This window comes from Sus scrofa, chromosome 7 (assembly GCF_054392235.1).
Source record: "Sus scrofa isolate SSC_HxYL_T2T_F1_AM1 chromosome 7, Sscrofa_HxYL_maternal_Yorkshire_Landrace_v2.0, whole genome shotgun sequence".
In the NCBI taxonomy this organism is placed as follows: domain Eukaryota; kingdom Metazoa; phylum Chordata; class Mammalia; order Artiodactyla; family Suidae; genus Sus; species Sus scrofa.
Window position 1 is genome coordinate 73,543,078 of NC_139389.1, and position 13,665 is coordinate 73,556,742.

Genomic DNA, 13,665 nt, shown 5'->3' on the forward strand with positions numbered 1-13,665 from the left:
CCTGGCCCCTCCATATCAGTGAGTTAAGGATCTTGTGTTGCCTCGAGCTTTGGTGTAGGGCAAAGATGCAGCTGGGATCTGGTGTTGCTGTGGCTGTGGCGTAGGCCAGGAGCTACAGCTCAGATTTGACTCCTAACTTGGGAACCTCCACATGGCTCGGGTGTGGCCCTAAACAGACCAAACAAAAGTGATATAGTGATATTTAAAATGATATCTGGTAATAAGTTATAGCTTGAACATTAAAGAGATAGAGGAACTAAGTAGTATATTCCAGTATTTTATACTCATTATTAACAGAAATTAGTAATTGAGATGGCAAGTATTAGTGTAGTTTTATCTGGTAGCTATTTTACTATAGATAAATTAAAATTTAAAAATTAGTTTTGTAGTTGATAAAAATAAGCAAAATAAGCTTGTAATTCAAACTTTAAAAACTTCTGCTTATTCCTTATATGTCTTATTTTTTAAAAACAATAGTACATCTATTTGGCTGAATATAGTATGACTTGTTCTATAAATTTGTATATAACTAATAATAAACATAAACTCTCTAGAAAGAGTGTTCTGGGAATGTGTACTTTAAATTGTTTCTAGGTTAAGATGGGGAAACAGCATCCATCTGACTCTATTTCTTTCACTTTAATCAAATTAAATTTGTATTTTATATATCCAGCTAACTGTTCATCCATCCAATAAATATGTATTGAACTCTTGTCATGGGAAAAGCACTAAGTGAGGTCCTGTAAAAAAGGACATTTTTACTTTTTATTTGCAGTTCTAAACTTATTTGCAATTGTTGCTTTGAGGACTTTATTACATCAGCTTCCTGTTCTGACCTGCCACTTTACCATCTGATCTCTGTATCTTAAAAACATTTATTCATCTTTCTGCAAGTGAAAAGTTTTACTTTGATCCCTGTCCCCTTGCAACTCTTTTTCCAGAAGTAACTAGTGTGTTATTTTCCAATATATCTTTCCAGATGTAATTTATGTATCAAACAAATGTGTGTGTACATTAGCCCCTGTATGTATTTTAATTAACCTTTAAAAACTTTCTTATGTCCATATACTATTCCATTGTATGAACATATAATAATTTATTAATGACGGACATTTCCATTAATTTTAGTATTATGCTATTCCTAACAAAGCCAAAACAAAGAGTTTCAAATATACTTGTGGGATATCTTCCTAAAGATACATTTGTAATTTTAGATAAATATTGCCCAGTTTGCCTATTTCCTCAGACTTACCAACATATGATAGTGATCACTCATCTGAAAGTTGAAAAATGTTATCTCAGTTTAGTTTTAATTTGCATTTCTCTTATTATGAATGAGGCTGAGAATCTTTTTATATGTCTTTTTATATGTCTTTTAAAGCCATTTATATTTTTCTCAGTCTCTTGGGCTATTCTGATTTATTATTCTGTTTTAGGGAAATAGGAAATCCTTTATATATTAGGGAAAGTATCCCTTTGTCAGTGAATTGCAAATAATTCTTTTCCCAGTTTGGTGTTTGTCTTCCAACGTTGTGGTAGCATTTGCTATGCAGAAATTTTTGATTTTTATTTTATAGAATATCTTTATGGATTCTGGGCTTTGTGTTCTATGGTACGTAGGCTTTCTCCACTCTGAGATGATCTTTTAAGTTCTCCATGGTTTCTGCTAACAAATTCTAAATTGTTCAATGGATTGGCTCAAGTTCCCTGTTTCAATTTATATCTAAGCTATATTAGCAAATCAGTCCCGTAAAAATATAGAATAGTATAATAAGGAGCTTGGACACCAGAGTTGATAATTTTGGCTTTTCTGTTTCTGGGCTGTATGACATTGGGCATGCTACTTAATTAACCTCTCTGAGCCTCAATGGCTTCATATGTTTTTTGTTGTTGTTGTTGTTGTTGTTGTCTTTTTAGGACTGCACCCAAGGCACATGGAGGTTCCCAGGCTAGGGGTCTAATCAGAGCTACAGCTTGCCAGCCTACACCAGAGCCACAGCAACGCCAGATCCAAGCCAAGTCTTTCGACCTGCACCACAGCTCACGGCAACGCCAGATCTTTAACCCACTGAGCCAATGCCAGGGATTGAACCTGCAATCTCATAGTTCCTAGTTGGATTCGTTTCCACTGAGCCACAATGGGAACTCCTCAATGGCTTCATATGTAAAATGGAAATGATGAATAGTACTTTGTTGTGAGAACGGCATGAGATGGTTCATTTAAAGTCCTTAGTACGCGCCATAAGCTGGAAGCCTTCATTAAATGTAAACTATTACCATGATAATGATAATGGTCATAGACTATTCTTTCAACCCCACTACCATCCCATAATTCATGACTTTAATCAGAAAGCATTGAATAAAAAGTGAATTCTGAATTGCCAACATTACTACTTCAGCATTAACAATCCAATCTCCTCAAAGCATAGTAGTTCTCAACCTTGGCAGTACATTAGAATCACCTGAATAGACTTTTAAACACCAAATGCCTGGGTCCCTACTTCTGAAATTGTTTTAATTGGTTGACACCCAGGCATCAGTGTCTTTCCAAAACCCCTTTGGTGATTTCAGTGAGCAACTAAGGTCAAGCCCTACCATCCTAATACTAGGCCAGTGATTTCAGATATGAAGGGAAACATATTCATTGCTTCCAAAGAACAATGTATATAAATCTTTTATAGGCAAAATGCCATGAATTAGAAAGACATTAAAAAGAGAACATAGAAGAGCTGAGACAGGTGTCAGAGATACTAAAGCAAGAGTTATGAAGTTGAAGATATTCTTTGTATGTATTTTTAAGACATCATTCTCAGCTATACTTGTATAACTGCAACTTAGAGGTAAGGGACATGAAGTGTTATATTTGTTAGATATGTTAACCGAAGCACGGAGATAGGATTTGTCAGCTCTTCAATTAGATTTAAGATTCTTATCACCCCTTTTGCTTTCCTGGATAATTCTCAATTATTATTATTATTTTGGCTTTATGGGGCCACACCAAGGCATATGGTGGTTCCCAGGCCAGGGGTCTAATCAGAGCTGTAGCCGCCGGCCTACGCCAGAGCCACAGCAATGCTGGATCCGAGCTGCGTCTGCGACCTACACCACAGCTCATGGCGACACCAGATCCTTAACCCACTGAGCCAGGCCAGGGATTGAACCCGCAACCTCATGGTTCCTAGTCGGATTCGTTAACCACTGAGCCACCAAGAATTATTATTTCTGATCATGAGTAATATATATAACTTATCCCCTTCCACATTTTAGCAGTTTAGGAAGGATTTCTAATGTTGTCTTAGCTTATTTATAGATACAGCATGAGTAGAGTCTACAAGAAAATTAGATATTATGGAAAGAGCAGTGTCGTCTAAAGAAACTAGACCAAGGAGTCAGGGGCCTAGATTTCAGTTCCTGGGCTTCTGTTTCTCAGCTACAAAATGAGAGAATTAAGAGTTCCCAAAAGTTTCTTTCAGTTCTGAGTAATTACTGTCTCACCAAACCACCTAAGTAAAGCCTTTTTCAACCAGTCAATAGAATACAGGAAAAGTATTCTAGCTCAAGCTTGTAAAACATATTTCATAATCTTGTTTTGTCTTTACCTAAAGCAGTATACTTTCTCAAATATGTAAACTAGGTGTTGATGATATTATGTCCTGCCTAACTAGTATATTTACATTTTACATATAAGTGGGGACCACTGGGGTCTTTACACAAAGGGATGACAGGGTGTAGATGGTTGGATCTTGAGACTATGGGGCGTGGGGGGATATGGTGGAACATGAGCTTTCTGTTGCCCTTCACATTATGCCCTGTGGATGACTTAATTTAAGACCGACCGTGGGTTCCCCTTCTATAGTTTCTTTCAATCTTTATTACTTCTCTTTTTGCATTACACTACTTATGATCATCAGGACTCAAATAATTCTTGTATCTGTTATTTGTCTTTACATCATCTCTTCCATATAAGATTGTACATTTTTTGAGGCCAGGATAGGATACATTTGTGTTGTATCCCTTGCATGAGGAAGTACAGTGACTTGGCACATAAATGGAGGAAAAATGTTTAACTTAATTGTTAAGGACTTAATTTCATTGTTTTCTTTTTTCTTTGTGATACCTTAACTTTTATAGTTTACAATATATCCATTTTTTTTCCACACAAAGCCCTATTACATGACAGCATCCTTTACTTTCTGAATATAGCAAGTGAGTTTTCACTCTCAATGGCCTAGAAGTAATAATTAATAAAGCAAAGAGGTGATCATGACACCAAAATATGAAATAAATATTAGGTAAGCTTTTAGTAGTAAACGTGTAGGATAACTTTAAGAGAAGTGTTATTTTAAGTTAGCTTAATATGCTATCAATTCGATCAAACATTATAAACACATAAAAACTAAACTTTTTAATGTTAGTTATTTACTGAACATGTTCTGAAATAATAACTATGAATCAAATTAAAATCTTAGTGTAACTGAGAGAACTGGGTTATGATGGTATTGAAATTTGAGTATGGTAGTAGGGAAATTGAGATGATAGTGTTTTTTCAAGTAGAATAAAATTTCAATTTTAGGTTAGTACAAAAAGAGAATCCAATTCTTTAAAAAATTGTATTTAATAGAAACAAAATCAACATTACTATTTTTGATCATGATTTTAATGAGATTTTAGCGGCTTAACAAACAGACCTAAGGAATATAAATACTATATATTCAGATAAAATTTCACCCATTTTTAGCTTGAGAGTTAAGTTGGGATTTTGAACTGTGAGAGCGATGCTTCAATATTGGTTGAAAATTATCCATCCTCCTTGTCCCTGTTATGAGTCTATCTTTGTTGGCTCTAAGTTTTTCACCTGGAAAATTACTTTCTAGGTAAGGAATTCTATAGTGTCACTCAGTGTACTAGTGGGTGGCCAGTTTAAAACTTCAAATCTTTGAGTGGGTAATTTTTTGAAGTTTATCCAGAGGAATATACTTACTAACCCCTGAAAGTATGTCCAAGCCTCTTTGACTATACACTAAGATGCATTAATTTTATTAATGATTTTTGAATCACAAAATTTTTCTAGCCACGTAAAAGTATCTTAAAAGAAGTTTAAAAATGACAACTCTTGAGATTTGAATAGATCCCTTACATTTTCTGCTCCAGTACACATATGTACTTAATTTGAAGAAACAAAGATGATCCCACATTGTTTCTACGACTGAGATCATTTCATAATATTAGTAATTAGTTACATCCTTTGTTGAATGGCTGCTCTTCAAATTGTCTTTTAGGCCCATTCTTACATGTTAATATGCAAGTAAGCAAATGTCAAAGGTTGTCGCCAAAAAGACCATTTAATATAAAGCTGGCAAACATTTAAAGTTATTTGTAGTTTTGGAAAATTCTTTTAAATTCGAAAGTCACATTATATCATTAAAATTAGTTTCACATATGGAAATCATTGATATGGGAAAGTCGTTTTAGGGAAAATTTCACTAGTAAATCCACAATCTTTAAAATTCCGAATTATTGAATTAAATACTGATCCCTTGCAGAATGTTTTCAGCGCCGTATTCTTCTAAATACTACTTTTTAATTTAAATACGAGGGGGCCCTATAGGCATGATGACATTTTCCGACATACTTTTTTAGGTCTTTGAATTGTCCTTAGTAGTAAAGAGCATTGCTGTCAAGAAAGGTATTTTCAAGGTGAAGGTTTTACATAAGCAAATTATTTTTTAGACATGAGAACTCTAATTTTGAATTAGAAAATATCAAAATATTTTCCACTTCTTATTTCTCCTCCCTCTTCCCTTCCTTAAAATAAAAGTTAAATCTCAATAGGACTCCTTTTCCCATCGCGGAACCAAGCGCTGGTGCCAGACTTGAAGAGGAAGGCTTTACTTTGTTAGTCGCGTGTTTATGAAACCCCAGCGCTCTTCGCAGATCTTTGGGTTGATAATCGCAAACATGGAGGATGCTTCTGATTCTTCACAAGGGGTTGCTCTATTAATTAATAATGTAGCTCTCCCAGGCTCTCCGCCGTCTCTTCCTGTATCAGTGACAGGCTGTAAAAGTCATCGAGTAGCCAATAAAAAGGTAGAAGCGAGAAGTGAAAAGCTCCTCCCAACAGCTCTTCCTCCTTCGGAGCCGAAAGTAGATCAGAAACTTCCCAGGAGCTCGGAGAGGCGGGGAAGTGGCGGTGGGACGCGATTCCCCGCGCGGAGCCAGGCCGTGGCAGCGGGAGAAGCGGCGGCCAGCAGCGCCGCGGGGCCGGCGGGAAGCGACCCCCCGGGGGGGACAGAGCCTCCCCTCGCCGCCTTTGTAGTTGAGAAGGTGGAGAAGTGGCAGCCGGCGTACTTGCAGGTGAGGGGCTCCGTGTGGTCGCTCGGGAGCCGGCCGACGCCGGCAGCGAAGTGGAGGAGAGCGGGGGAACAAAGCGGAGTGACTCCGGGGTCCGCCCGCAGCGAGCTCCCTCGCGGCGTCGGGCCGGCCGGCTGCGCGCCGAGCACGTTGTGAGCCCCGCGGCGGCGGCGGCCGCGGGCTGGGAGAGGGCGCGGGGGGAGGGGGCCGCCGTCGCTCCCGCACTGCCCGCCCGCGGCCGGGCGTCCGGCCCCATTGTGAGCCGGCAGCCGGGCGTGCGGAGGTGGGGCGGCTCCGCTCTTTCGATACCCCGGCCGCGACAGGAGCGACCTCGGCTCCGGTGGCAGTCGCGGCGCGTCAGTCACACAAAAGGCAGTCGAGCTTCCCCGGCGCGCGGACCGGCCCACGCCGCCGCCGAGCGCTCCCCACCTTACCGGCTTTCCTTTCCCTCCAATTTTGATAGGGAAGCGGGGCCGGCGCGGGCGGCCGAGGGTCCGGGTGAGCCCGCGGGCGGACACGAGATGCCGCTGCTACACCGAAAGCCGTTTGTGAGACAGAAGCCGCCCGCGGACCTACGGCCCGACGAGGAAGTTTTCTACTGTAAAGTCACCAACGAGATCTTCCGCCACTACGAGTAAGGGCCGGGCGCGGGGGGTGCGAGGGAGTGTGTGGACTCTCTCCCCCACGTCCTTTTGTCTCTTTCCTTATTCTCGCTCTGGGCTTCTGGTGGGGCGACGGGAAAGTGACGGGTGGTCGCGGGCCCGCGTTTCTTTGGCCCCCGAGCCCAACCAGTGACTGCGCGGGGCCCCCGGCTGGCCCCACTGGCCGCGGCGCGCGTGGGTAGAGCCGGCCCGGGCAGAGTAGCCTCGGGTCCCAGGCCGGCCGCGGGGACAGCTTCCAGTCGCGGCAGCCGCCCGGCAGCCGAGCGGCGGAAACTCCCCGCCTCGCCCCTCCCCGCCGCGGCCACACGCGCGCTCCGGGGCCAGTTCCGGGATCCCCGCCTGGCGGCCGAGGGGATCCCCGCTCGGGTCAGCGGCGCGGAGCCGCCGTCCCCCGGCCCCGGGAGGGAATCCCCGCCCCTGGGGGCAGGAAACGGCCGGGCTGGGCGTTGTTTCCTTGGTCTGGAGTAGAGCCTGACGTTGGAGCTGCCTAGGGTAGGGGCGGGGGCGGAGCGGAGTTGGGACTCGGGGAAGGAGGGGGCTCCCCAGCGGGCCGGGGGCCAGGGGGCCCGGGAGAGCCTCCGCCGGCTGCCTCCGGTGTCCGATGAGGCTAGGCCTCGGAGTGTGCTAAGCGAGCCGTGCGCTCTGTCACCGCCTCTTCTTGGTGACTAACTCCCGGCCCCGGGGAACTCAGCGTCTCCGCCCCGGGAGACCGGGTGAGGAAGAAGTCGGGGCTGGGCGGGGGAAGAGGAGGTGCGGGAGAGCAGGGCCCCGGGCGCCCCCTCGTTTTCACTTTTGCGAAGCCTGGAGAGCGCCGGAGGGGGTTGGGGGAGGGGGTTAAGACAAGTTCAACTCCAACCCCAGTCAGCTTCTTCTTTATCCCCCTGCGCATGTGGGCCGCCTGACATGTGCCACTCGCTATTGTTTTGATATGAATCCGGAGGAGCTACTGCGTGTGTAGTTTCAACCCCTAAATTTTTAGGTCCTCGCCTGGTTTTTCCCAAGAGATCCTCTTGTCCCGTGTCACTTAACGACGGGGTGTTTTAGAGCTGTGTTTAAACAGGATCTCCAAGTGAGAACCTGAATTGATCCATCGCTGAAACAGCCTGATCCTCCCTCTTTCTTGTGCTTTATCCTCTCTACTCAGAAGGAATCCCTTTGTGGCTTAGAAACCGAGAGTTAACAGCAACCAAGTAAACTGTGTGTAGGAGGCACCTTTTCTGAGTGGGGGATTCACGGAGGGAGGGCTTCAGGCAAACGCCGCATCTGTCGGAGAAATGAGTAGTGAAGATAGAAAAGAGTTCTTTGGGGCTTCTATTTTAAGTAAGCCTTCTTTTTCTTCAGCTCCACAGAAGAAGCTACAGGTAAAACATGTGATATCTAGAGAAGTTTTTCCAGCAGACAGTACTTTTAAGTAGGAGTATACATCTTATTTTGCTCCTGTACAGACTTGTTTGTTACTCAAATAGAGTTCACTTTTGTAACTACTTAGGTGAACTTGGGTTAGGTAACTTGACAAGGATGATGTCTTATTTTTAAAGAGGTTTAATTAAAATCTTTGGTAATTGCTGATTTTTTTTTTTAAAATTGTGTTTAATGAAAGTGTCAACAAAATAGGAAATGGGCTTAAATTTCAAACCTTTCTCCCTTGGAGCAGTCTTATCTTTCTGAGACACTCTTCTCACTTGAGCAGGGTGCATGAATATGGCCACTATCCTTCTTGAATTAAACACTTTTCATATACTTAGGTTCTTGGTGAGGAACCTAAGAGTTGTTATAATCGTGGAGAATGCTAAAATGCCAAATAAAAGAAGAGACTTTTGGTATTCCAAACCTACCTTCCGTTAATATCCTATGTAGTCTTACGATTTTAGAGTTAAACAAAAAAAACTAGTTTTTTGTTTTCTGTTTTCTCTGTGCTGAAGTGTTTGGATTTTTGGAAATTACAGGCAGTTTAGGAGAGGCATAGTTTGGCAACAGAGCTATTTTGATCATTTATCCTGAGCAAAGCAAAACTATTGGTGTTCTTGGGTGTTAATGTTTATCACTTTGAATTAGCAAAATTGGAAGAAGACTGCCATTGTGTTAAAATTTGGATTACTTTCTCTTTCTCTCAGATGATTATGGAAAGAGATCTTTCTAAAAATGCATTCCTGGTCGATGGTATATGGTGTTCTGCAGATTATGGTAATCTGACCCTTGCCACAAGTCTGGAGAAACTATGAAGGAAACCTGTTTTCACTAAGACATTAAATCCTGAGTTGGTTTATGTAAATTTGTTTGAAGATTATTCTTTACATGCATTATTTTGAACACTTTCTGTTGTATTTGTCTGAAGATCACCTATTTGCTTAGGTTTTTGATTTCTTGAATATAACTTTAGAGAAAACTCAGTTTTAAAGAATTTTGCTACACCTCCCTGACCTTGTTCAGTTCTCAGCACGGTGCAAAGTAACTTTTGCCTCTAACTCTGGTTAGTAGAGGTTGCCAGTGACCTTTTAATTGCTAAGTCGTATTTTGTCTATCTTAATTGATATTATAGCCAACACTTCCTCCTTTGGCCTTCTAGCAGGAGTGGTCACCCCCTCCATTTTATCTAGTGTAACATCTGCAGTTATTGCACTGTAATGCAATATATTTATTGCATCACATTTTTTCTTTTCACAGACCCTGAGTTATTTGAGGCAGGAAAATGGATCCTTAGTGATTATACAGTACGAACTCCTTTATTTTGTTTGTTTTAACTATATGCTCTTTAACTAATTGCTAACTCTTGTTTGACTTGTTTTTCATAAGTAAAAAAGATTCATTAAAAATAGCACATTAACTTTAGATGAATGCATAAGCTAAGGAGCAAAAGAATGAAACTGGGCCACTGTCTTACACCATACACAAAAATTAACTCCAAATGGATTGAAGACTTGAACATAAGGCCTGAAAACATAAAACTCCTAGAAGAAAACATAAGTGGTAAGCTCCTTAACATAGATCTTGTGGTGATTTTTTGCATCTGGCACCAAAAACTAAAAAGCTCCTGCACAGCAAAGGAAATCATTAACAAAATGAAAATGTAACCTGATAAGTAGGAAAAAATATTCATAAATATTATATTTGTTAAGGCGCTAATATTCAAAATATGTAAAGAGCTCATACAACTCAATAGCAAAAAAACCAAAACAATTTGATTTAAAAATGGAGAGAAGATCTGAATAGGTATTTTTCCAGAGAAGAAATACAGAGAGCCAGCAGATGCTCTACATCATTAATTATCAAGGAAAAGCAAATCAAAATCTTGATGGGATATCACCTCACAAATGTTAGAGTAACTGTTATAAAAAAAGACTTGAGTTCCCGTTGTGGCTCAGCGGAAACAAATCTGACTAGTATCCATGAGGATGCAGGTTCGATCCCTGGCCTCACTCGGTGGGTTAAGGATCCAGTGTTGCCTTTAGCTGTGGTGTAGATTACAGATGCTGCTCAGATCTGGCATTGTTGTGGCTGTGGTGTAGGATGGTGACTACACCTCTGATTCGACTCCTAGCCTGGGACCTCCATGTGCAGCGGGTTTGGCCCTAAGAAGACACAAATAAGACTAGAGAAGTTCCCTTGTGACACAGCAGGTTAAGGATCTGATGTCACTGCAGCAGCTTAGGTAACTGCTGTGGCATAGGTTCAGTCCCTAGCCCAGAAACTTCCATATGCCATGGATGTAGCCAAAAAAACAAAAACCAAAAAAAACTCTAGAAGTAGAAGTAACAAGTGTTGAGGAGGATGTGGAGAAAGGGAACCTTCATGCACTATTGTTGGGAATATAAATTGGTGTAGCCATTATGGAAAACTGTATGAGGGCTCCTCAAAAAATTGCAAATAGGACTACCATATGATCCAGCAGTTTGACTTCTAGGTAATGATCCACAAAAAATGAAAACACTAGTTTGAGAAGGTATATGTACCTCATGTTTATTGCAGCATTATTTACAATAGCCAAGACATGGAAACAACATAAGTGTCCATTAATGGATAAGTGGGTGAAGAAGATGTGGTGTGTGTGTATGTACACTCACACACACACAATGAAATGTTCAGCCTTATAAAAGAATGAGATCTTGTCATTTATAGCAATACATATGGACCTCAAGGGCATTATGCTAAGCAAATACTATATGATCTTGCTTATGTATGGAACCTATGGGGAAAAATAATATATGATCTTGCTTATGTGTGGAACCTAGGGGGAAAAAAAAACAAGAAAAATGAAGCTCATAGATAAAGAGAATAGAATTAAGTGCATAATTTAATCTTTTAAATGAGATAAAAGTTTATTCTGCAATTTAGTTAGCTGACAATTTTTAGTTTTATTACTTTTTTTGTCTGTGGATTGTTCAGAAATGGTATAATGAGTTCTGAATACCAGAAGTTCTAGATTTATAGGGTAGGAAAATGATTTTTTTTTTTTATCTAGTGACTTTAATCTCCTGAATAAAATGACCTTGTAAAAGCCATTTAGATTCTTGGAATTGGCTGGTATTTCTCATCTCCAAGTGAGTCACACTTTTCAGTAAAACATAGGAATCTCTCCTACAACATCACTGACAAACCAACTTATGTTTCTATCTGGCTTTCCAGTGAAAAGTGTTTTGCTACTTTATAAGGCATCCTGTTTTCATTATTCATCAGCTTACTAGTTAATTCAGTTCTCTCACCAGCCTTCTTCTACAGACGAGGAAGCTGGGGTTGGGAAGGAGGAGTAAGTCCAAGATCAGTGTCAAAAACCACTGTCTAGTGATTGATGACACTAGAATTGGTAGTCACATACTTAAGACTCTAGAGTTTGTGTTTATATTTAGCATCATGCAGTGCTTATGGAGAATTCTTCCTAATATTTGTTAAAGTTTGCATAAGTATTCACCAAAAGTATAGGGGCAGTGCTTGGAATTCAAGCTGGCTGCCTAGATCTTTGTGTCGGTACCATTATCTGCTACTCAGACACTTGACATTAACTATACCCCAAGTGATTGAGTTCTAGCTATTATATGTACAAATCAGAATTCCATCAATTCATAGTGGGGAAAAAAATGCTCTTCACTTAGACCAGTTCCCAAACTGATAATCAGCTATGTATGAAATCTAGTTGTTATCAGAGGGCTCTTTGGTAAGCATAGTTTTCAAGGAAAGTTGGATAATCTTCACAACTAATGTCTTCAAATTAGGTGTTCAGCTCCTCTTTAGGAGTCTGCCACATGGCCCAGATATTTGGGTCTATGAGTCCTTTTTTTGTGGGTAGTATAATAGATTCCCAAATGTTCTTTTTTGGCTTTCACCTTTTGTCTGGTTAGCAGGCTACCATGTTTCTGTTCTTCAGACACAATATATATATATCAGTTAATGTATAACAGGCCACCCTAAAACTTAGTGGCTCAAAACACCCATTTTATTTGCCTACTATTCTGTGGGTTGCCATTATGGTTTCTGCTGGTCTGTCTATGCTCATTGATTTAGCTATAGTCAGCTGGAGGATTGGCTGAGGCTAGGTGGAGTAAGAGGTGGCCTCAGTCATGTGTCAGGGATCTCAGCTGGGATGGCCTTTCTTTCTGTGTGTTTTCCAGCTTTATTGAGATATAATTGACAAATAGAATCATAAGATATTTAAAGTGTTCTACATGATGATTTAATATACTGGGTGGCATTTCTCACCATATGGTCTTTCATCCTCAGAAGGCTAGCTTGGGCTTCTTCATGTGCTGGTCTCAGGATGCCAGGAGAGTGAGAGTGGACATTTCTCAATGTCATTTTATATTTTGGTGATCAAAGCCAATCTCAAGGCCAGCCCAAACTCACAGAGTGGTGAAATAGACTCCACCTCTTGTGATAAGAATATGAAAGTCATTTTTAAGGAGCCTGCACTCCCTCAACCCTCTGCAAATAACCTCCCACTCAGCAATTAAGATTTTATACTTGGGTCATCCAGATTAGAATTGAATGTTTGCTTATAATCCCTCTGTAGTTAATCCTTTTCCTAACCCCCTTCCCAATCCTGAACTTTTCAAAGATTCTCAAGCCTTGTATGTGTTCCTCTGTGTTCCCCTGACGTTATTCCTCTACCATACAGGTTATTCTGTGTATTCTATTATCTCTTTACAAATATAATACTTAAACAGTAAGAATTGATACAGTTTATTTAGGCACATGATATTATCTTAATTTCATATTAACTGTTTATGGAAGACATTATTCCCATTTTATAGAAGAGAAATTTAGGTTAGATGAAAGTCTGTGTAACTTACAGTCATGTTGTACAAGTGGTAAAGCTGAGATTCAGGCACTTTTCTTTCTTCTTCCCATTCATATGTATACTTTCTCTTTTTAGATACACATAAAAGTAAATGTGGACTATCAATGAGAAAATGTTTATACTTGAAACTGTACTTTGGAAAGTCTTTGGAGATACTGAAATAGTCTGTCCCTGTAGTGAGGAAAGAATGTGTGTCTATACACAATGGCATAAATCACATGTGCTATGGAACTCATGTAGTGGGAACATAGAAAATGGAGCTGATAACTGCTGGAGAGTTGAGGAAGCCCCCAAATAGGAGATACCATCTGAATTGGGTCCTGACAGATGGAGCTGTATTTCACCTTTGTCGATTTAACTTAA

The 13,665-nt window shown here is 40.7% G+C and overlaps 1 protein-coding gene and 1 pseudogene across 3 annotated transcripts in view; one reads left to right on the forward strand and one right to left on the reverse strand.

Moving 5' to 3' along the window:
* Window positions 1-4,641: 4,641 nt before the first annotated feature.
* Window positions 4,642-6,607, reverse strand: LOC146401667 (uncharacterized; annotated as a pseudogene). The gene has a single exon (XR_014810689.1). The product of XR_014810689.1 is annotated as an uncharacterized LOC146401667 (transcript).
* The window catches only part of BAZ1A (bromodomain adjacent to zinc finger domain 1A), a 100,316-nt gene continuing 92,760 nt past the window's right edge, over window positions 6,110-13,665 (forward strand). Inside the window, 2 exon segments of one of the 2 annotated variants that reach the window (NM_001244159.2) lie at window positions 6,110-6,354; window positions 6,815-6,985. In NM_001244159.2, coding sequence (NP_001231088.1) covers window positions 6,873-6,985 — 113 coding nt within the window. In that variant the 5' untranslated portion in view covers window positions 6,110-6,354; window positions 6,815-6,872. 2 annotated transcript variants of the gene reach the window in all.